Genomic DNA, 24,272 nt, shown 5'->3' on the forward strand with positions numbered 1-24,272 from the left:
TGTTCTGCCTGGGGCAGGTTTTATCCCTCTCTCCTATAGCCAACACTGGGGCACTTCCTAGACATATGTCCGTGATTGACATGTGTTGCAGCATTACCCACCCATGATAAACACGTGTTGCAGCATTACCCACCCATGATAGACATGTGTTGCAGCATTACCCACCCATGATAGACATGTGTTGCAGCATTACCCACCCAGGATAGACATGTGTTGCAGCATTACCCACCCATGATAGACACGTGTGGCTGCATTACCCACCCATGATAGACACGTGTGGCTGCATTACCCACCTATGTCGTAATTGTCATAAGTATAGACTATCATGCTTTAGAGTTTGGTTTCAGTGCAAAGCTCAGACCTTGATGATGAATTAGACCACAATGAGTTGAAGTGCTGCAAACCTCCATTTCCTTAGGATATCCTATCGTCTCTCTGTAGGCTTTTCATTGGCTGAAGTGGAGAGGTCAGGTGTGCTGTCTTTGCCTGACTCATTATTTTCTGAGTGGACACTGCTACCTTTATCTACCCAATCTGTCTTTCATCTCCCCCTGCTGTCCTTAGCTTTACATGCAGGGTACTTGACCTTCTGACCTAGCCACTGGTGGGTAACCTAGATATGGGTGAGACACATGCTCAGCGGGGGCACACTGATTAGACAATGGCCAGTCTATCCGTGTCCTAAAGTTTGCTTGAATGCAGTCCTGGTGGCAGAGCCTAGTTGGGATGAGGGCCAGGGAGGGGGCACTTTGGAATGTTCTAAGCGGGGGTAGGCTAGATTGATGGCAGGGCCGGGCCATTCCATCCTAAATTATGCCTCTTCTCTCACCCCTTTATACTCTGCCTCACCCCATCATCTTTTGGTCTACCCTCCTCACACTCTCTCTCTTCCCTGATGCTGTACATGCCCTCCTCACCCTCTCTCTCTTCCCTGATGCTGCACCTGCCCTCCTCACCCTCTCTCTCTTCCCTGATGCTGCACCTGCCCTCCTCACACTCTCTCTCTTCCCTGATGCTGCACCTGCCCTCCTCACACTCTCTCTCTTCCCTGATGCTGTACATGCCCTCCTCACACTCTCTCTCTTCCCTGATGCTGTACATGCCCTCCTCACCCTCTCTCTCTTCCCTGATGCTGTACATGCCCTCCTCACCCTCTCTCTCTTCCCTGATGCTGTACATGCCCTCCTCACCCTCTCTCTCTTCCCTGATGCTGTACCTGCCCTCCTCACCCTCTCTCTCTTCCCTGATGCTGTACCTGCCCTCCTCACACTCTCTCTCTTCCCTGATGCTGTACATGCCCTCCTCACACTCTCTCTCTTCCCTGATGCTGCACATGCCCTCCTCACACTCTCTCTCTTCCCTGATGCTGTACCTGCCCTCCTCACCCTCTCTCTCTTCCCTGATGCTGTACCTGCCCTCCTCACCCTCTCTCTCTTCCCTGATGCTGTACCTGCCCTCCTCACACTCTCTCTCTTCCCTGATGCTGTACATGCCCTCCTCACACTCTCTCTCTTCCCTGATGCTGCACATGCCCTCCTCACACTCTCTCTCTTCCCTGATGCTGTACCTGCCCTCCTCACCCTCTCTCTCTTCCCTGATGCTGTACCTGCCCTCCTCACACTCTCTCTCTTCCCTGATGCTGTACATGCCCTCCTCACACTCTCTCTGATGCTTCCCTGATGCTGCTGTACATGCCCTCCTCACCCTCTCTCTCTTCCCTGATGCTGCACATGCCCTCCTCACCCTCTCTCTCTTCCCTGATGCTGTACCTGCCCTCCTCACCTCTCTCTCTTCCCTGATGCTGTATCTGCCCTCCTCACACTCTCTCTCTTCCCTGATGCTGCACCTGCCCTCCTCACCCTCTCTCTCTTCCCTGATGCTGTATCTGCCCTTCTCACACTCTCTCTCTTCCCTGATGCTGCACCTACCCCACTCACTCAAATCAAATCCAAATGTATTTGTCACATACACATGGTTAGCAGATGTTAGTGCGAGTGTAGCGAAATGCTTATGCTTCTAGTTCCGACAATGCAGTAATAACCAACAAGTAATCTAGCTAACAATTCCAAAACTACTACCTCATAGACACAAGTGTAAGGGGATAAAGAATATGTACATAAAGATATATGAATGAGTGATGGCACAGAGCAGCATAGGCAAGATACAGTAGATGGTATTGAGTACAGTATATACATATGAGATGAGTATGTAAACAAAGTGGCATAGTCAAAGTGGCTAGTGATACATGTATTACATAAGGATGCAGTAGATGATATAGAGTACAGTATACACGTATACATATGAGATTAATAATGTAGGGTATGTAAACATTGTATTAGGTAGCATTGTTTAAAGTGGCTAGTGATATATTCTACATCAATTCCCATCAATTCACATTATTAAAGTGGCTGGAGTTGAGTCAGTGTGTTGGCAGCAGCCACTCAATGTTAGTGGTGGCTGTTTAACAGTCTGATGGCCTTGAGATAGAAGCTGTTTTTCAGTCTCTCAGTCCCAGCTTTGATGCACCTGTACTGACCTCGCCTTCTGGATGATAGCGGGGTGAACAGGCAGTGGCTCGGGTGGTTGTTGTCCTTGATGATCTTTATGGCCTTCCTGTGACATCGGGTGGTGTAGGGCAGGTAGTTTGTCCCCGGTGATGCGTTGTGCAGACCTCACTACCCTCTGGAGAGCCTTACGGTTGTGGGCGGAGCAGTTGCCGTACCAGGCGGTGATACAGCCCGACAGGATGCTCTCGATTGTGTATCTGTAGAAGTTTGTGAGTGTTTTTGGTGACAAGCCAAATTTCTTCAGCCTCCTGAGGTTGAAGAGGCGACGCTGTCACGATGCTGTCTGTGTGGGTGGACCAATTCAGTTTGTCTGTGATGTGTACGCCGAGGAACTTAAAACTTACTATCCTCTCCACTACCGTTCCATCTATGTGGATAGGGGGGTGTTCCCTCTGCTGTTTCCTGAAGTACACAATCATCTCCTTAGTTTTGTTGACGTTGAGTGTGAGGTTATTTTCCTGATACCACACTCCGAGGGCCCTCACCTCCTCCCTGTAGGCCGTCTCGTCGTTGTTGGTAATCAAGCCTACCACTGTTGTGTCGTCCGCAAACTTGATGATTGAGTTGGAGGCTTGCGTGGCCACGCAGTCGTGGGTGAACAGGGAGTACAGGAGAGGGCTCAGAACGCACCCTTGTGGGGCCCCAGTGTTGAGGATCAGCGGGGTGGATATGTTTTTGCCTACCCTCACCACCTGGGGGCGGCCCGTCAGGAAGTCCAGTACCCAGTTGCACAGGGCGGGGTCGAGACCCAGGGTCTCGAGCTTGATGACGAGCTTGGAGGGCACTATGGTGTTAAATGCTGAGCTGTAGTCGATGAACAGCATTCTCACATAGGTATTCCTCTTGTCCAGATGGGTTAGGGCAGTGTGGTTGAGATTGCATCGTCTGTGGACCTATTTGGGCGGTAAGCAAATTGGAGTGGGTCTAGGGTGTCAGGTAGGGTGGAGGTGATATGGTCCTTGACTAGTCTCTCAAAGCACTTCATGATGACAGAAGTGAGTGCTACGGGGCGGTAGTCGTTTAGCTCAGTTACCTTAGCTTTCTTGGGAACAGGAACAATGGTTGCCCTCTTGAAGCATGTGGGAACAACAGACTGGGATAGGGATTGATTGAATATGTCCGTAAACACACCAGCCAGCTGGTCTGCGCATGCTCTGAGGGCGCGGCTGGGGATGCCGTCTGGGCCTGCAGCCTTGAGAGGGTTGACATGTTTTCCTCACGTCGGCTGCAGTGAAGGAGAGTCCGCATGTTTTAGTTGCGGGCAGTATCAGTGGCACTGTATTGTCCTCAAAGCGGGCAAAAAAGTTATTTAGTCTGTCTGGGAGCAAGACATCCTGGTCCGTGACGGTGCTGGTCTTTTTGTAATCCGTGATTGACTGTAGACCCTGCCACATACCTCTTGTGTCTGAGCCGTTGAATTGAGACCCTGCTTTGTCTCCATACTGACGCTTAGCTTGTTTGATTGCCTTGCTGAGGGAATAGTTACACTGTTTGTATTCGGTCATGTTTCCAGTCACCTTGCCCTGATTAAAAGCAGTGGTTCGCGCTTTCAGTTTCACGCGAATGCTGCCATCAATCCACGGTTTCTGGTTTGGGAATGTTTTAATCATTGCTATGGGAACAACATCTTCAACGCACGTTCTAATGAACTCGCACACCGAATCAGCGTATTCGTCAATGTTGTTTTCTGACGCAATACGGAACATATCCCAGTCCACGTGATGGAAGCAGTCTTGGAGTGTGGAATCAGATTGGTCGGACCAGCGTTGAACAGACCTCAGCGCGGGAGCTTCTTGTTTTAGTTTCTGTCTGTAGGCAGGGATCAACAAAATGGACAAAATGGAGTCGTGGTCAGCTTGCTCTTATGTTCAGTAGTTCTTCTCGACTGTATGTAATGAAACCTAAGATGACCTGGGGTACTAATGTAAGAAATAACACGTAAAAAAAAACAAAAAACTGCATAGTTTCCTAGGAACGCGGAGCGAGGCGGCCATCTCTGTCGGCGCCGGAAGTTCGTGACTCTCTTTCCCTATTTCCCTTTCTCGTGACATCACCCACTTTCTCTGCATTCCAGGGGCCTTAACCCTTCCCTGCCTTTTAATTGAGCAGCTGCTGAAAAATGAGCTCCTGTATATATTGAGATTTAAATGGTTTTTTAGAGTGAAGTACATAAAAAAAATCAAGAGAAAACTGCAAGACTCAATAGAAGACAAAACAAGGAACAAACCAAAAAGACAGGCTTTTGAAAAATTAACTATTTTTCATAAAATTGTACAGTTATCTTAGCTAGCTGAATTGCTAGCAGAATTGTTTACTTGTTGCTAAGCAGTTGCTAGGGACTCTCCTGGAAGAAGCTAGCTAGCTTACAAAGAATAACAACAAAAAAATATCTAGTTAACAGAAGAAAGGAAGACAAAATAAGGACAAAAGAAGGACAGAAGAAAAAGGAAAAGAAAGAGGACAACATAGTGAAACAGTCAGCACTTCTATTGCAACTTGTATTTCGTCGTCCTAACGTAGTCTACACTGCTATCTGCCCAGCAGCTAGCCAGCTAGCATACGTCCACCGTCTACCAAATAGCAGCACTGTAGAAACTATTACACTCAACTGAACGACTTGATTAGTGTAGTGTTAGCTAGCTACATAGTTGTCTTTGCTGTCTTCGTATCCAAGATAATTGTGTAGTTTAGAGCGTGTAGTCTTAGAGTGATTATCTTAATTTACTGAGGTTAGCTAGCCAGCTATTTGTCATCCTTAACGTAGGAGACACTGCTAGCTAGCCAACAGCTAGCCAACGTCTACTGAATAGAACTTCCGCACTCAACAACCCGGTCGCATTCCGCTTCGCTCCACAGGTAGTATCACATTTTTCATTTCATTTCATTACAGCACAACGGTTTGATTTGTTTGATCGTAGCTAGCTACATAGCTAGCTACATAGCCGTCTGTGTATCAAAGATAATTGTTGTCGTTCTTTTAACGCAACGTAACGTAATCAACACTGCTAGCTAGCCAGCTAGCCCCCGAATAGCAGCACTGTAGAAACTATTACACTCAACGGAACGACTTGATTAGTGTAGTGTCAACAACGCAGCCACTGCCAGCTAGCCTACAAAGTCAACAACGCAGCCACTGCCAGCTAGCCTACTTCAGCAGTACTGTATCATTTTAATCATTTTAGTCAATAAGATTCTTGCTACGTAAGCTTAACTTTCTGAACATTTGAGACGTGTAGTCCACTTGTCATTCCAATCTCCTTGCATTAGCGTAGCCTCTTCTGTAGCCTGTCAACTATGTGTCTGTCTATCCCTGTTCTCTCCTCTCTGCACAGACCATACAAACGCTCCACACCGCGTGGCCGCTGCCACCCTAATCTGGTGGTCCCAGCGCGCACGACCCACGTGGAGTTCCAGGTCTCCGGTAGCCTCTGGAACTGCCGATCTGCAGCCAACAAGGCAGAGTTCATCTCAGCCTATGCCTCCCTCCAGTCCCTCGACTTCTTGGCACTGACAGAAACATGGATCACCACAGATAACACTGCTACTCCTACTGCTCTCTCTTCGTCCGCCCACGTGTTCTCGCACACCCCGAGAGCTTCTGGTCAGCGGGGTGGTGGCATCGGGATCCTTATCTCTCCCAAGTGGTCATTCTCTCTTTCTCCCCTTACCCATCTGTCTATCGCCTCCTTTGAATTTCATGCTGTCACAGTTACTAGCCCTTTCAAGCTTAACATCCTTATCATTTATCGCCCTCCAGGTCCCCTCGGAGAGTTCATCAATGAGCTTGATGCCTTGATAAGCTCCTTTCCTGAGGACGGCTCACCTCTCACAGTTCTGGGCGACTTTAACCTCCCCACGTCTACCTTTGACTCATTCCTCTCTGCCTCCTTTTTTCCACTCCTCTCCTCTTTTGACCTCACCCTCTCACCTTCCCCCCCTACTCACAAGGCAGGCAATACGCTCGACCTCATCTTTACTAGATGCTGTTTTTCCACTAACCTCATTGCAACTCACCTCCAAGTCTCCGACCACTACCTTGTATCCTTTTCCCTCTCGCTCTCATCCAACACTTCCCACACTGCCCCTACTCGGATGGTATCGCGCCGTCCCAACCTTCGCTCTCTCTCCCCCACTACTCTCTCCTCTTCCATCCTATCATCTCTTCCCTCTGCTCAAACCTTCTCCAACCTATCTCCTGATTCTGCCTCCTCAACCCTCCTCTCCTCCCTTTCTGCATCCTTTGACTCTCTATGTCCCCTATCTTCCAGGCCGGCTCGGTCCTCCCCTCCCGCTCCGTGGCTTGACGACTCATTGCGAGCTCACAGAACAGGGCTCCGGGCAGCCGAGCGGAAATGGAGGAAAACTCGCCTCCCTGCGGACCTGGCATCCTTTCACTCCCTCCTCTCTACATTTTCCTCCTCTGTCTCTGCTGCTAAAGCCACTTTCTACCACTCTAAATTCCAAGCATCTGCCTCTAACCCTAGGAAGCTCTTTGCCACCTTCTCCTCCCTCCTGAATCCTCCCCCCCCCTCCTCCCTCTCTGCAGATGACTTCGTCAACCATTTTGAAAAGAAGGTCGACGACATCCGATCCTCGTTTGCTAAGTCAAACGACACCGCTGGTTCTGCTCACAGTGCCCTACCCTGTGCTCTGACCTCTTTCTCCCCTCTCTCTCCAGATGAAATCTCGCGTCTTGTGACGGCCGGCCGCCCAACAACCTGCCCGCTTGACCCTATCCCCTCCTCTCTTCTCCAGACCATTTCCGGAGACCTTCTCCCTTACCTCACCTCGCTCATCAACTTATCCCTGACCGCTGGCTACGTCCCTTCCGTCTTCAAGAGAGCGAGAGTTGCACCCCTTCTGAAAAAACCTACACTCGATCCCTCCGATGTCAACAACTACAGACCAGTATCCCTTCTTTCTTTTCTCTCCAAAACTCTTGAACGTGCCGTCCTTGGTCAGCTCTCCCGCTATCTCTCTCAGAATGACCTTCTTGATCCAAATCATTCAGGTTTCAAGACTAGTCATTCAACTGAGACTGCTCTTCTCTGTATCACGGAGGCGCTCCGCACCGCTAAAGCTAACTCTCTCTCCTCTGCTCTCATCCTTCTAGACCTATCGGCTGCCTTCGATACTGTGAACCATCAGATCCTCCTCTCCACCCTCTCCGAGTTGGGCATCTCCGGCGTGGCCCACGCTTGGATTGCGTCCTACCTGACAGGTCGCTCCTACCAGGTGGCGTGGCGAGAATCTGTCTCCTCACCATGCGCTCTCACCACTGGTGTCCCCAGGGCTCTGTTCTAGGCCCTCTCCTATTCTCGCTATACACCAAGTCACTTGGCTCTGTCATAACCTCACATGGTCTCTCCTATCATTGCTATGCAGACGACACACAATTAATCTTCTCCTTTCCCCCTTCTGATGACCAGGTGGCGAATCGCATCTCTGCATGTCTGGCAGACATATCAGTGTGGATGACGGATCACCACCTCAAGCTGAACTTCGGCAAGACGGAGCTGCTCTTCCTCCCGGGGAAGGACTGCCCGTTCCATGATCTCGCCATCACGGTTGACAACTCCATTGTGTCCTCCTCCCAGAGCGCTAAGAACCTTGGCGTGATCCTGGACAACACCCTGTCGTTCTCAACTAACATCAAGGCGGTGGCCCGTTCCTGTAGGTTCATGCTCTACAACATCCGCAGAGTACGACCCTGCCTCACACAGGAAGCGGCGCAGGTCCTAATCCAGGCACTTGTCATCTCCCGTCTGGATTACTGCAACTCGCTGTTGGCTGGGCTCCCTGCCTGTGCCATTAAACCCCTACAACTCATCCAGAACGCCGCAGCCCGTCTAGTGTTCAACCTTCCCAAGTTCTCTCACGTCACCCCGCTCCTCCGCTCTCTCCACTGGCTTCCAGTTGAAGCTCGCATCCGCTACAAGACCATGGTGCTTGCCTACGGAGCTGTGAGGGGAACGGCACCTCAGTACCTCCAGGCTCTGATCAGGCCCTACACCCAAATAAGGGCACTGCGTTCATCCACCTCTGGCCTGCTCGCCTCCCTACCACTGAGGAAGTACAGTTCCCGCTCAGCCCAGTCAAAACTGTTCGCTGCTCTGGCTCCCCAATGGTGGAACAAACTCCCTCACGACGCCAGGACAGCGGAGTCAATCACCACCTTCCGGAGACACCTGAAACCCCACCTCTTTAAGGAATACCTAGGATAGGATAAAGTAATCCTTATCACCCCCTCCCCCCCCTTAAAATATGTAGATGCACTATTGTAAAGTGGCTGTTCCACTGGATGTCATAAGGTGAATGCACCAATTTGTAAGTCGCTCTGGATAAGAGCGTCTGCTAAATGACTTAAATGTAAATGTTTTAACTCTGCATAACTCATACTCATCATCAACACTACACTCTTTAAAAAAATGTGCTATCTAGAACCTAAAAGGGTTCTTCGGCTGTCCCCCATAAGATAACCCTTTTTGGTTCCAGGTAGAATCCTTTTGAGTTCTATATAGAACCCTTTACACAGAGGGTTCTACATGGAACACAAAATAGTTCTACCACAAATGGTTATCCTATGGGGACAACAGATGAATCCTTCTGGAACCCTTTTTTTCTAACAGTGGAGTCGGAATTCTGACTTTTGATCGAGTCACTGATCGAAAAGCAGCCTCTCATGGTAATGCGTTAGTCACTGTGATTTCTGAGGTATGGCTTTTTCACAAATTTCTCTGTTTTCTCCCTCAGAGTTCACAAGTATCTCTGTGTCTGGGGTGAAAATGCACAGACACATGCACTAGCCTGACGCTTGTTTAAAACAGGCTGCATTAGAGATGAGGATGTAGCTCTATCAGCCGGCTCTTACCTGCTCCATATTCACTCTGACACTAGAATGCCCTATAGCAGCAGGAGTGACCTGAATACACTCTGAGACTGGGAGAGAGACTGGGAGAGAGACTGGGAGAGAGACTGGGAGAGAGACTGGGAGAGAGACTGGGAGAGAGACTGGGAGCGGGAAAGAGGGGGACTGGGAGAGAGACTGGGAGAGAGACTGGGAGAGAGACTGGGAGAGAGCTGGTGAGAGGGAAAGAGGGGGAGAGAGACTGGGAGAGAGACTGGGAGAGAGACTGGGAGAGAGACTGGGAGAGAGACTGGGAGAGAGACTGGGAGAGAGACTGGTGAGAGGGAAAGAGGGGGAGAGAGACTGGGAGAGAGACTGGGAGAGAGACTGGGAGAGAGACTGGGAGAGAGACTGGGAGAGAGACTGGGAGAGAGACTGGTGAGAGGGAAAGAGGGGGAGAGAGACTGGGACTGGGAGAGAGCTGGTGAGAGGGAAGAGAGAGGGGAGAGAGACTGGGAGAGACTGGGAGAGAGACTGGGAGAGAGACTGGGAGAGAGACTGGGAGAGAGACTGGGAGAGAGACTGGGAGAGAGCTGGTGAGAGGGAAAGAGGGGAGAGAGACTGGGAGAGAGACTGGGAGAGAGACTGGGAGAGAGACTGGGAGAGAGCTGGTGAGAGGGAAAGAGGGGGAGAGAGACTGGGAGAGAGACTGGGAGAGAGCTGGTGAGAGAGGGGAGAAGACTGGGAGAGAGCTGGTGAGACTGGGAGAGAGACTGGGAGAGAGCTGGGAGAGAGCTGAGAGGGAAAGAGGGGGAGAGAGACTGGGAGAGAGACTGGGAGAGAGACTGGGAGAGAGCTGGTGAGAGGGAAAGAGGGGGAGAGAGACTGGGAGAGAGACTGGGAGAGAGCTGGTGAGAGGGAAAGAGGGGGAGAGAGACTGGGAGAGAGACTGGGAGAGAGACTGGGAGAGAGCTGGTGAGAGGGAAAGAGGGGAGAGAGACTGGGAGAGAGACTGGGAGAGAGCTGAGAGGGAAAGGGGGAGGGGGGAGAGAGACTGGGAGAGAGACTGGGAGAGAGACTGGGAGAGAGACTGGGAGAGGGAAAGAGGGGAGAGAGACTGGGAGAGAGACTGGGAGAGAGGGAGAGAGCTGGGAGGGAGAGACTGGGAGAGAGACTGGGAGAGAGACTGGGAGAGAGACTGGGAGAGAGACTGGGAGAGAGAGAGACTGGGAGAGAGACTGGGAGAGAGACTGGGAGAGAGCTGGTGAGAGGGAAAGAGGGGGAGAGAGACTGGGAGAGAGACTGGGAGAGAGACTGGGAGAGAGCTGGTGAGAGGGAAAGAGGGGGAGAGAGAGAGGGAAAGAAAGATCCAAAAATACAATGTCCATGCCAAAAGCCTTGGTATCTATAATTACTGCAGGAAGTTAGCTGTGGGACAATAAGTCCTGACCATGGACCGTAGCTGTGGCACCACTCCCTTACAAAGGAAGACATTCCATAACACTGTTGTTTTCTTGCCACATTTCACTTTAGAGTTTTTTGAGCCTTTCAGTCTTATCTAAGTTACGTCAAAGCCTTCGTCAGACTCTTGGTTGGTAGATTGTGGTAGTAAGCTGGCCGGTAATAGCAGCCCAGAGTAGTATTTTCATGATCATAGTACTGCCTCTGACTAGGCAGCTTTTCTGTTCTTTCAGCATAACATGTTGTTGTTGTGAGACACTGACTTGCCCCGCTGAGGAGCTGGACTAGGACCTGTCACTAAGCTGTGGAGTGGGTCCTGTATGTACAGGTGACAGTTGCTAAGCTGCTCTGTGGTCATCAGTTGCTGTGAACAGTTGTCATACTGGTCAGCTGTGGAGGACCAAACAAAACCAACTGTCCTAGAACACAGATGGTTCTGTGTGTGTGTGTGTGTGTGTGTGTGTGTGTGTGTGTGTGTGTGTGTGTGTGTGTGTGTGTGTGTGTGTGTGTGTGTGTGTGTGTGTGTGTGTGTGTGTGTGTGCGCGATGGGAATGAATATGGTGAAACGTAATTCAGCACGCTTGACAGGGACACGAACAGGAATTACAGTGTTGGGTGGGTTACAGTGTTGGTTGGGTTACAGTGTTGGGTGGGTTACAGTGTTGGTTGGGTTACAGTGTTGGTTGGGTTACAGTGTTGGTTGGGTTACAGTGTTGGGTGGGTTACAGTGTTGGGTGGGTAACAGTGTTGGGTGGGTAACAGTGTTGGGTGGGTAACAGTGTTGGGTGGGTAACAGTGTTGGGTGGGTGACAGTGTTGGGTGGGTAACAGTGTTTGGTGGGTAACAGTGTTTGGTGGGTAACAGTGTTGGGTGGGTTACAGTGTTGGGTGGGTTACAGTGTTGGGTGGGTAACAGTGTTGGGTGGGTGACAGTGTTGGGTGGGTAACAGTGTTTGGTGGGTAACAGTGTTTGGTGGGTAACAGTGTTTGGTGGGTAACAGTGTTGGGTGGGTTACAGTGTTGGTTGGGTTACAGTGTTGGGTGGGTTACAGTGTTGGTTGGGTTACAGTGTTGGTTGGGTTACAGTGTTGGGTGGGTTACAGTGTTGGGTGGGTTACAGTGTTGGGTGGGTTACAGTGTTGGGTGGGTTACAGTGTTGGGTGGGTAACAGTGTTGGGTGGGTAACAGTGTTGGGTGGGTAACAGTGTTGGGTGGGTAACAGTGTTGGGTGGGTGACAGTGTTGGGTGGGTAACAGTGTTTGGTGGGTAACAGTGTTTGGTGGGTTACAGTGTTGGGTGGGTTAACAGTGTTGGTTGGGTTACAGTGTTGGGTGGGGTTCAAATCAGTGGTCCTTTGTGCTACTGAGCACAAAGGCTGATTGTTAGGATGTTAATAGTTCTAAATCAGGTTGTTTTTTAGGGAGGGCGTTTAGTTCCTATGGACCTTTGAATAGTTAGCCTGAAAAAATGACCTCTCTCTCTCTTTTTGGTCTCTGGTCTGACCAGATTACACTCCTACCATTCAGGCGTCGGCAGATAGGAGCACATGTGTGTTTGCGTGCGTGTGTGCGTTTGAGTGAGTGAGTGAGTGTGTGTGTGTGTTTGTGAGAGAGAGAGAGAGAGAGTGTGTGTGTGTTCCCTCACTCACAACCAGTTCCAGTGCCTCTCGAACAGCTGTGTGAAAGGATCTATAAATACGTATTGTGTCAGATAGACAGACTCCTTGCAGCCCCCCCCCCACACACATACACACTTCTGCTCTATCTCCATCTCACTCAGTCATCTCTCTGTTTTTCAATTATTCCCTTGATCTGTTTATCTAGGCCTCCCAACACCCTTGATTCATCTGTTGTTTTTCTCATGACAAATGAGTGGGTTGTGTTTAACTGTGATTGATCAGGGAAAGTTGGTGTTTGTGTGTGTCAGTCAAGCAAAGGTAGCTGTTTGGTTAGTGTCAACCACTCGCATCACTATTCCCGACATCATAACATGTTTGTCTCTCCTCTGTGTGTTTTAATGTCATTGGCAGGCTTAGTGCCTGTATCTCTATGTCTGGATGTGGCCGTCTGGTCAGACTCAGGGTATAGATGCCTTTCACCACATTGGGACCGTCAACCAGTCTAGGCTGAACTTAGATAAGGTTTGGCACATATCTCCATGAGGTTTTTTGATCATTTGACCTGACCATGAAAAACACCTCTAGTTGTTGGCTATATAACTATCTGTGGCCACCGCTTTTGTCCTTTATGACAGACAACATGTTTCCTCTCCTGGTAATTTAATGTTAGTGTAATGTCTGTGTACCTTCCTTTCTCTCTGGGTGTATGTAGACACAACTCTCTGACCGTTTGACAGTGGGAAGGAGGGCTTCATAAAGTTGTGATGTTATAATGCAAGTTCATTGATCTACCCTTCTCTATCTGTAGGTTTGACAGTAGGAAGGAGGGCTTCATAAAGTTGTGATGTTATAATGTAAGTTCATTGATCTACCCTCCTCTCTCTGTAGGTTTGACAGTAGGAAGGAGGGCTTCATAAAGTTGTGATGTTATATTGTAAGTTCATTGATCTACCCTCCTCTCTCTGTAGGTTTGACAGTAGGAAGGAGGGCTTCATAAAGTTGTGATGTTATATTGTAAGTTCATTGATCTACCCTCCTCTCTCTGTAGGTTTGACAGTAGGAAGGAGGGCTTCATAAAGTTGTGATGTTATATTGTAAGTTCATTGATCTACCCTCCTCTCTCTGTAGGTTTGACAGTAGGAAGGAGGGCTTCATAAAGTTGTGATGTTATATTGTAAGTTCATTGATCTACCCTCCTCTCTCTGTAGGTTTGACAGTAGGAAGGAGGGCTTCATAAAGTTGTGATGTTATATTGTAAGTTCATTGATCTACCCTCCTCTATCTGTAGGTTTGACAGTAGGAAGGAGGGCTTCATAAAGTTGTGATGTTATAATGCAAGTTCATTGATCTACCCTCCTCTCTCTGTAGGTTTGACAGTAGGAAGGAGGGCTTCATAAAGTTGTGATGTTATATTGTAAGTTCATTGATCTACCCTCCTCTCTCTGTAGGTTTGACAGTAGGAAGGAGGGCTTCATAAAGTTGTGATGTTATATTGTAAGTTCATTGATCTACCCTCCTCTCTCTGTAGGTTTGACAGTAGGAAGGAGGGCTTCATAAAGTTGTGATGTTATATTGTAAGTTCATTGATCTACCCTCCTCTGATCTACCCTCCTCTATCTGTAGGTTTGACAGTAGGAAGGAGGGCTTCATAAATTGTTGTGATGTTATATTGTAAGTTCATTGATCTACCCTCCTCTCTCTGTAGGTTTGACAGTAGGAAGGAGGGCTTCATAAAGTTGTGATGTTATATTGTAAGTTCATTGATCTACCCTCCTCTCTCTGTAGGTTTGACAGTAGGAAGGAGGGCTTCATAAAGTTGTGATGTTATATTGTAAGTTCATTGATCTACCCTCCTCTCTCTGTAGGTTTGACAGTAGGAAGGAGGGCTTCATAAAGTTGTGATGTTATATTGTAAGTTCATTGATCTACCCTCCTCTATCTGTAGGTTTGACAGTAGGAAGGAGGGCTTCATAAAGTTGTGATGTTATATTGTAAGTTCATTGATCTACCCTCCTCTATCTGTAGGTTTGACAGTAGGAAGGAGGGCTTCATAAAGTTGTGATGTTATATTGTAAGTTCATTGATCTACCCTCCTCTCTCTGTAGGTTTGACAGTAGGAAGGAGGGCTTCATAAAGTTGTGATGTTATATTGTAAGTTCATTGATCTACCCTCCTCTATCTGTAGGTTTGACAGTGGTAAGGACGGATTCATAGACCTGATGGAGCTGAAGCTGATGATGGAGAAGCTGGGAGCTCCTCAGACCCACCTGGGCCTCAAGAACATGATCAGGGAGGTGGATGAGGACTTCGACAGCAAGCTGAGCTACAGAGAGGTGTGTGTAGTGTGCTGTCTACTTCCATGTCAATGTCCTTGTGTGTGTGCCTGAGTGAGTCAATGCCTTACAAGGCCTGTTAATTACAGTGTGTATTTTTTAACTGCAGTAACACATACGGAACCTTCAGAAGATATTCACTCTACTTGAGTTTTTCCACATTTTGTTGTTACAGCCTGAATTGTGTTTTGTCACTGACCTGCACAAAATACCCCGTAGTGTCCAAGTGGAATTATCTTTGTGAAATGTTTACAAATGAATAAAACATTTACATTTGAAATGTCTTGAGTCTATAAGTATTCAACCCCTTTATTATGTCAAGCCTAAATAAGTTCAGGAGTAAAATTGTGCTGAACAAGTGACATAATAAGTTGCATGGACTCACTCTGTGTACAATAATAATGTTTAACACGATTTTTAATTGACTACCTCATTGATGTAGCCAACACATACAATTATCTGTAAGGTTCCTCAGTCGAACAGTGAATTTCATACACAGATTCAACCACAAAGACCAGGGAGGTTTTCCAATGTTTCACAAACAACGGCACCTATTGGTATGTAGATGGGTAAAAAAATTAAAAAGCAGACATTGGATATCCCTTTGAGCATTGTGAAGTTTTTAATTACATTTTGGATGGTGTATCAATACACCCAGTCACTGCAAAGATACAGGCGTTCTTCCTAACTCAGTTGCCGGAGAGGAAGGAAACCGCTCAGGGATTTCACCATGAGGCCAATGGTGACTTTAAAATAGTTGCAGAGTTTAATGGCTGTGATAGGAGAAAACTGAGTACCTCATACATTTCTTGTAATTTTAATTGATGACGGCCTCTTTTAAATTGCATACTCAACAACTTGAATTGGGATTTTATTTTAGGAATAAGGCCTGTTTTTCTTTTGAAGCCAGAAGGAGGCTTGTATCAGCTACATTTATGCCTTTACTAGAATATGGATATATTTTATATATGAATGCTTCCGCTCAGTGTTTGAGATCAATTGACACTCTTTACCATGGCACTTTGAGATTTATTTTAAACTGCAAAACCCTTAAGAACCACTGCACTTTGTATACCAGTGTTGGCTGGCCTTCTCTAGTCACTCGTAGGCTCAGTCACTGGTATCTACAAAGCCATTTTTACTACCTTTTTATTTGGGCATTTTTATTGTTCAGAAATGTGGTGGGTACTCTTTTCGTTCGCTGGACTTTATCCTCCTAACTGTTCCAAATGTCTGAACTGAATTTGGTAAAAGGGCTTTTATGTACTCTGCACCATCGTCTTGGAACGCCTTACAAAATACTTTTAAACTGGAAGAACTTGTCTCGGTTGGTGTTTTTAAATCACTGATGAAGGATTTTGAGGCTGATTCCCTGACGTGTCAATGTTTTTAATTTGCTGTTTTTGATTTTGTTCTACTCTTGTGAATTCAATGTTTTTTTACTAGGTTACTTGTAGTTTTTCATGTCTGTCTGTAATTTTTGTAATGACTTGGTGCTGCCTATCTTGGCCAGGACGCTCTTGAAAATGAGATTTTAAATCTCAATGAGCCCTTCCTGGTTAAATAAAGGTTAAAAAACATAAAATAAATAAAACTAAAGTAATACTGAAAAAAAAGTGACAAAGCAATCCAATACAACACATGACTGAGTACCACTCTCCATATTTTCAAGCATAGTGGTGGCTGCATCATGTTATGGGTATGCTTGATATCGTAAAGGACTGAGGAATTTTTCAGGATAAAAACATTAATGGAATGGAGCTAAGACCAGGCAAAATCCTAGAGGAAAACCTTGTTCAGTCTGGTTTCCACCAGATACTGTGAGGTGAATTCACCTTTCAGTGGACAATAACCTAAAACATAAGGCTAAATCTACACTGGAGTTGCTTACCAAGAAGACAGTGAATGTTCCTGAGTGGCCGAGATACAGTTTTGACTTAAATATGCTAGAAAATCTATGGCAAGACCTGAAAATGCTGTCTAACAATGATCAACAACCAATTTGACAGAGCTTGAATAGGGTAACTAGTGTACTCCCTTCAGGACAGTCTGTAAAAGGGTGTGTCTCATTATCACTCTGCGAGTGTACAGGGAGGAGGAGGGGGGATCGATACAGAGAGAACCTGGAGAAGAGTCCCCTCTGCCAGCTGGTTTGGAGACTCTACTTACAAACAGATTCCACAGAGCCCCCGGACAGCAACGCAATTAAACAAAAAGATAGTTACAGTACTTGACACATTAGAAAGAATAATACAAAAACCCCAGAGCAAACTGGATTGTTATTTGACCCTAAACAGAGTACACAGTGGCAGAATACCTGACCACTGTAACTGACCCCAAATGAAGGAAAGCTTGACTATGTACAGACTCTGTGAGCATGGCCTTGCTATTGAGAGAGGTCGCCATTGGCAGCTCTCAAGAGATGACGGGCTATGTGCCCACTGCCCACAAAATGAGCTGAACTTCCTAACCTCCTGCCAAATGTATGACCATACCAGTGACACATACAGTGGGGCAAAAAAGTATTTAGTCAGCCACCAATTGTGCAAGTTCTCCCACTTAAAAAGATGAGAGGCCTGTCATTTTCATCATAGGTACACTTCAACTAGGATAAACTCTCATATCTAGAATAAACTCTCATATCTACAGTGTGCCATCACTGCAGACATATTCGTGCCTAGAAAAGGGTGGAGCATAAACACCATTGTAAATACAACCCATATTTATGTTTATTTTCTCTTTCATACTTCAACTATTTTCACATTGTTATATAATTTGCCTATTATTTAAACTTTTGGGTGTGATGTTTACTGTACATTTTGTATTGTTTATTTCCCTTTTATTTCTTGTCTATTTCACTTGCTTTGGCAATGTAAACATATGTTTCCTATGCGAATAAAGTTGTTTGAATTGCATTGAATTGAGAGAGAAACTGATTACGACAGGTAGCACTTCTGCATGACTTAGGTCATGAGAGGGGGCTCTCCTTCTACCTCCAACTCCCCTCCCTCTCTCTCCTTCTATTTCCTACCCCCTCTTCCTACCCCCTCTCACCCTTCTTACTCCCCTCCCCCTCTCTCCTTCTATTGCCTACCCCCTCCCTCCCTCTTTATCTTTCCTACCCCCACTCTCCGTAACTGTCCTACCCCCCTCCGTATCTTTCCTACGCCCATTCTCTCCATATCTTTCCTACCCCCTTTCTCTGTATCCCCCCACTCTGCATATCTTTCCTACTCCCATTCTCTTCGTATCCTACCTACCCCCATTCTCTCCATATCTTTCCTACCCCCCCCTCTCTCTGTAGCCCCCCCACTCTGCATATCTTTCCTACCCCCATTCTCTCCATATCTTTTCTACCCTTCCCCCTCTCTCCATATCTTTCCTACCCCCCTCTCTGTATCCCCCCCACTCTGCATATCGTTCCTACCACCATTCTCTCCGTATCTTTCCTACTCCCATTCTCTTCGTATCCTACCTACCCCCATTCTCTCTGTATCCCCCCCCCCCTTTGCATATCGTTCATACCTCCATTCTCTCCAGATCTTTCCTACCCTCCCCCTCTCTCCATATCTTTCCTACCCCCATTCTCTCTGTATCCCCCCCCCACTCTGCATATCTTTCCTACCCCCCATTCTCTCTGTATCCCCCCCCCACTCTCCATATCTTTCCTACCCCCATTCTCTCTGTATCCCCCCCACTCTGCATATCTTTCCTACCCCCTCTCTCTCCCCTCTCTCTCACATACTCGCAGGGTTTAACAGGTGATGGGGGCAGCTGAACAGAGATACAAAGACTCTGTTTGGTTTGAGCTCTGAGGCATTGACTAAAGCCCAATCCTTGCTTCTCTCTGCCTCTCATTCTCCTGATTGGAGTAGCTGAGTTTCACACAGACATATCCCATTACACAGCACAGTCCCTAGGACCACGAGTGGTCAGGCTAGATGGGGGATTCTATCACCCCTCTGAGCCTGGTTCCTTTCTAGGTTTCTTCCTAGGTACCTGCCTTTCTAGGGAGTTTTTCCTAGCGACCGTGCTTCTACATCTGAATTGCTTTGTGGTTTTAGGCCGGTGATGTAATAAGGGCTTTATAAAATCCATTTGATTGATTGATATCAGGTCGCTACATCAAGGTCACACACAGAAAACACATCTCATAGGAGGACAGTTCTGACACTAAACCCACAGACATGAACAGTTATAACATCTATATGATGTTATGATATTACAAGGACCAGTTATCACTTTTCCATGATGCTAAAAATTCCCTGTCTTAGGTCAGTTAGGATCACCACTTTATTTTATATATATATATATGCCATTTAGCAGACGCTTTTATCCAAAGCGACTTACAGTCATGTGTGCATACATTCTATGTATGGGTGGTCCCGGGGATCGAACCCACTACCCTGGCGTTACAAGCGCCATGCTCTACCAACAGAGCTACAGAAGGACCACTTTTAAGAATGTGAAATGTCAGAATACTAGTAGAGAGAATTATTTCATATTTTATTTCTTTCATCACATCCCCAGTGGGTCAGAAGTTTACATACACTCAATTAGTATTTGGTAGCATTGCCTTTAAGTTGTTAATTGTTTAACTTGGGCCAAATATTTCAGGTAGCCTTCCACAAGCTTCCCACAATAAGTTGGGTGAATTTTGGCCCATTCCTCCTAACAGAGCTGGTGTAACTGAGTCAGGTTTGTAGGCCTCCTTGCTCACACACACTTTTTTTAGTTCTGCCCACAAATTTTCTCTAGGATTGAGGTCAGGGCTTTGTGATGGCCACTCCAATACCTTGACTTTGTTGTCCTTAAGCCATTTTGTCAAAAATTTGGAAGTATGCTTGGGGTCATTGTCCATTTGGAAGACCCACTTGCGACCAAGCTTTAACTTCCTGACTGATGTCGTGAGATGTTGCTTCAATATATCCACAGAATTTTCTTTCCTCTGAATTTAATCTATTTTGTGAAGTGCACCAGTCCCTCCTGCAGCAAAGCCCCTCCACAACATGATGCTGCCACCCCGTGCTTCACGGTTGGGATGGTCTTCTTCTGCTTGCAAGACTCCCCCCTATTTCCTCCAAACATAATGATGGTCATTATAGGCAAACAGTTTTATTTTAGTTTGATCAGACCAGAGGACGTTTTTCCAAAAAGTACAATCTTTGTCCCCATATGCAGTTGCAAACCGTAGTCTGGCTTTTTTATGGCGGTTTTGGAGCATCGGCTTCTTCCTTGCTGAGCAGCCTTTCAGGTTATGTCGATATAGGACTCGTTTTTACTGTGGATATAGATACGTTTGTACCTATTTCCTCCAGCATTTTCACAAGGTCCTTTGCTGTTGTTTTGGGATTGATTTGCACTTTTCCCTCTCCCCCCACCCTGACGTTTCCCTCTCCCCCCACCCTGATGTTTCCCTCTCTCCTCTACCCTGACGTTTCCCTCTCTCCTCTACCCTGATGTTTCCCTCTCTCCCCACCCTGATGTTTCCCTCTCTCCTCCACCCCGATGTTTCCCTCTCTCCTCCACCCCGATGTTTCCCTCTCTCCCCCACCCTGATGTTTCCCTCTCTCCCCCACCCTGATGTTTCCCTCTCTCCCCCACCCTGATGTTTCCCTCTCTCCCCCACCCTGATGTTTCCCTCTCTCCCCCACCCTGATGTTTCCCTCTCCCCCCACCCTGATGTTTCCCTCTCTCCCCCACCCCGACGTTTCCCTCTCTCCCCCACCCCGACGTTTCCCCGACCCCGACGTTTCCCTTTCCCTCTCTCCCCCACCCCGATGTTTCCCTCTCTCCCCCACCCTGATGTTTCCCTCTCTCCCCCACCCTGACGTTTCCCTCTCTCCCCCACCCTGACGTTTCCCTCTCTCCCCCACCCTGACCCTTTCCCCCACCCTGACGTCCCCCCCCCCACCCTGATGTTTCCCTCTCTCCCCACCCTGACGTTTCCCTCTCTCCCCCACCCTGACGTTTCCCTCTCTCCCCCACCCTGATGTTTCCCTCTCTCCCCACCCTGACGTTTCCCTCTCTCCCCCACCCTGACGTTTCCCTCTCTCCTCCACCCTGATGTTTCCCTCTCTCCCCCACCCCGATGTTTCCCTCTCTCCCCCACCCTGATGTTTCCCTCTCTCCCCCACCCTGATGTTTCCCTCTCTCCCCCACCCTGATGTTTCCCTCTCTCCCCCACCCTGACGTTTCCCTCTCTCCCCCACCCTGATGTTTCCCTCTCTCCTCCAGTTCCTGCTGATCTTCAGGCGAGCAGCGACAGGCGAGCTGCAGGAGGAGAGCGGTCTGGTGGCTCTGGCCAGACTGTCTGAGATAGATGTCTCCACAGAGGGAGTCATGGGGGCACGGGACTTCTTCGAGGCTAAGGTAGGAGTGGGTTGGAGGAAGAGGAGAGAGTGTGTGTGTGTGTGTATGTGTGAGAAAAGGGTTGGCTGTGTCAACATTATAGAATCAATGCCCATGATGAACCAGGGTGATTGGACAAGGGGAGGGTGTGTGACGTGTGTTAAGTTTCCCAGATGTATAGTTGTGAATACTTGAGGAAATGCAGGTCACAGTAGGTGGGCCACAAGAGCTCAGCTATTTTAAGACCTGACGTGTATTAGCTGGCCTGATTCATTCCTTGTCTCTCCCATCGTAACAGGATTGTAAACCAGCATGTCTTAGGCCACATCTACCTCTAGTGGACAGAAAGAGAAATACAGTGACTGTGTGTGTGTTCTGTGCTGTTTTTGAGTCTGCGGTGTAGATTGAAATGATCTAATGTTTCAGGTACAGATTCAGTAGTGATGGAATTCAGAGTGGTGTTATACAGTGCATTCTGAAAGTATTCAAACCCCTTGAGGTTTTCCACATTTTGTTACCTTTCAGCCTTATTCTAAAATAGATTAAATAGTTTTTTCCCCCTCATCAATCCACACACAATAGCTCATAATGACAAATCAAAAACAGGTTTTTCAAAATCTTTGCAAATGACGCTGCAAGTTTGGCGCACCTGTATTTGGGGAGTTTCTTCCCTTCATCTCTGCAGATCCTCTCAAGCTCTGTCAGGTTGGATGGGGAGCCTCAATACACAGCTATTTTCAGGTCAATTCAGAGATGTTTGATCAGGTTCAAGTCCGGGCTCTGGCTGGGCCACTCAAGGACATTCAGAGACTTGTCCCGAAGCCACTCCTGCGTCGTCTTGGCTGTGTGCTTAGGGTCGTTGTCCTGTTGGAAGGTGAACCTCTGTACTTTGCTCTGTTCATCTTTCCCTCGATCTTGACTAGTCTCCCAGTCCCTGCCGCTGAAAAACATCCCCACAACATGATGCTGTCACCACCGTGCTTCTCAGTATGGATGGTGCCAGGTTTCCTCCAGAGGGAACGCTTGGCATTCAGGCGAAAGAGTTCAATCTTGGTTTTATTGGACCAGAGAATCTTGTTTCTCATGGCCTGAAAGAAAGACTCCAAGCGGGTTGCCATGTTTCTTTTACTGAGGAGTGGCTTCCGTCTGGCCACTCTACCATAAAGGCCTGATTGGTGAGTGCTGCAGAGAAGGTTGTCCTTCTGGAAGGTTCTTCTATCTCCACAGAAGAACGTTGAACCTCTCTCTGTCAGAGTGACCATCAGGTTCTTGGTCACCTCCCCGACCAAGGCCCTTCTCCCCCGAATGCTCAGTTTTGCCCGGGTGGCCAGCTCTAGGAAGAGTCTTGGTGGTTCCAAACATTCTTCCATTTAATAATGTTCTTGGGGATCCTCAATGCCACATAAATGTTTTGGTACCCTTCCCCAGATCTGTGGCTCGACACAATTCTGTCTCTGGGCTTTTATTTTAGACATTTTTATACATTTACATTTCGAAAAACCTGTTTTCACTTTGTCATTATGGGGTATTATATGTAGATGGATGAGGAAAACAATTAATTTGATCAATTTTAGAATAAGGCAGTAGTGTAACAAAATGTGGAAGAAGGCAAGGGTTGTGAATACTTTCCGAATGCACGGTATAATCCCTGGCTGTAGATCTAATATTGTGTTGTATGGTGCAGGTGCAAGCTCTAAAGGTGGGCAGTAAGTTTGAGGCTGAGATCCGAGAGGAGCAGGAGGAAATGAAGAGGCAGGCGCTTGATAGGAAACAGAGACGGGCTGCCTTCAAAGAGCTGCAATCTGCCTTCTGCTCATAATACAGTGCACACACACTGAAACACACGCGCACACTGAAACACACGCGCACACTGAAACACACGCGCACACTGAAACACACGCACACACTGAAACACACTGAAACACACGCGCACACTGAAACACACGCGCACACTGAAACACACGCGCACACTGAAACAAACGCGCACACTGAAACACACGCGCACACTGAAACACACGCGCACACTGAAACACACGCGCACACTGAAACACACGCGCACACTGAAACACACGCGCACACTGAAACACACACACTGAAACACACACAAACACAAACTAAAACATGCATGACCATGCTCATACTCACACTCATATTAAGGGATGTTTTAAAGTAGTTCCATAGCTTCCCTGAATACACACACAATAATATTTGATTGAATAATGAAGGTTTGATATTAAGGTTATTGTTATGATATGACTGATTTATTGTTCTGATTAACATGATTGTATTAGCTATTATACACAATATTCTCACTTAGTTTAAAACGGTGAGGTCATACCTATTTTATTAAGAAAATAGATTTTTCTATTTCCCATCAATAATTATATTGTTTGTACATTACAGAAAAGGTTATGTGGATCAATGTATTGACCAATTTATGTGTAGAAGGCAAAGGAATGTTAAAATACCTGTGTCCAAAAAAAGTCGCTAGCCACCTTTTCTTTTCCTGTTGAAACCTTTAAAAATCACTGAATATACGTGTTTACTATTGGCATATTATAGGTGGTGCTGTTATATTGAATATTGACCTGTAATCCATGTTTGTTTAATTTCTAGAAACATACCATCATGTAACACTAGCATTATGTTGTCTTGTGTCCCGAAATAAAAGGAAATGGATGAATTGTATTTTTCCATAAATAAAACAATGGTAATCACATTCTGTCTGCTTTCTCAATAATGTGTGTATTCTAGTGATCTGATTTGCTGGTCTGGTCAGTTTCAAACAGCTGTGATACAGTACTGGTGAGGAAAGACAGGAGGCTGACTTGATGCATTTGGAAAGTATTCAGACCCCTGGACTTTTTCCACATTTTGTTACATTACAGCTTTATTCTAAAATTGATTAAACTTTTTAGAATTTAATCTACACACAATACTCTACAATGACAAACTAAAAACAGTTTTTTTAGACATTTTTGGAAATTTAGAATAAAAAAAACAACTGAAATATCACATTTAAGTATTCAGACCTTTTACTCAGTGCTTTGTTGAAGCACCTTTGGCAGTGATTAAAGCCTCGGGTCATCTTGAGTA

The 24,272-nt window shown here is 47.0% G+C and overlaps 1 protein-coding gene across 2 annotated transcripts in view; it reads left to right on the top strand.

The window, feature by feature from the left end:
- LOC124004620 (EF-hand domain-containing protein D2-like) overlaps window positions 1-23,128 on the top strand; it is a 29,581-nt gene extending 6,453 nt beyond the window's left edge. For both annotated transcript variants that reach the window (XM_046313263.1, XM_046313264.1), the window contains exons 2-4: window positions 14,678-14,825; window positions 21,063-21,197; window positions 22,861-23,128. In XM_046313263.1, the coding sequence (XP_046169219.1) occupies window positions 14,678-14,825; window positions 21,063-21,197; window positions 22,861-22,995 (418 nt within the window). In that variant the 3' untranslated portion in view covers window positions 22,996-23,128. The remainder of the gene's footprint in view (window positions 1-14,677; window positions 14,826-21,062; window positions 21,198-22,860) is intronic.
- The last annotated feature ends 1,144 nt before the right edge of the window (window positions 23,129-24,272 follow it).

This window comes from Oncorhynchus gorbuscha, linkage group LG19 (assembly GCF_021184085.1).
Source record: "Oncorhynchus gorbuscha isolate QuinsamMale2020 ecotype Even-year linkage group LG19, OgorEven_v1.0, whole genome shotgun sequence".
In the NCBI taxonomy this organism is placed as follows: Eukaryota; Metazoa; Chordata; class Actinopteri; order Salmoniformes; family Salmonidae; genus Oncorhynchus; species Oncorhynchus gorbuscha.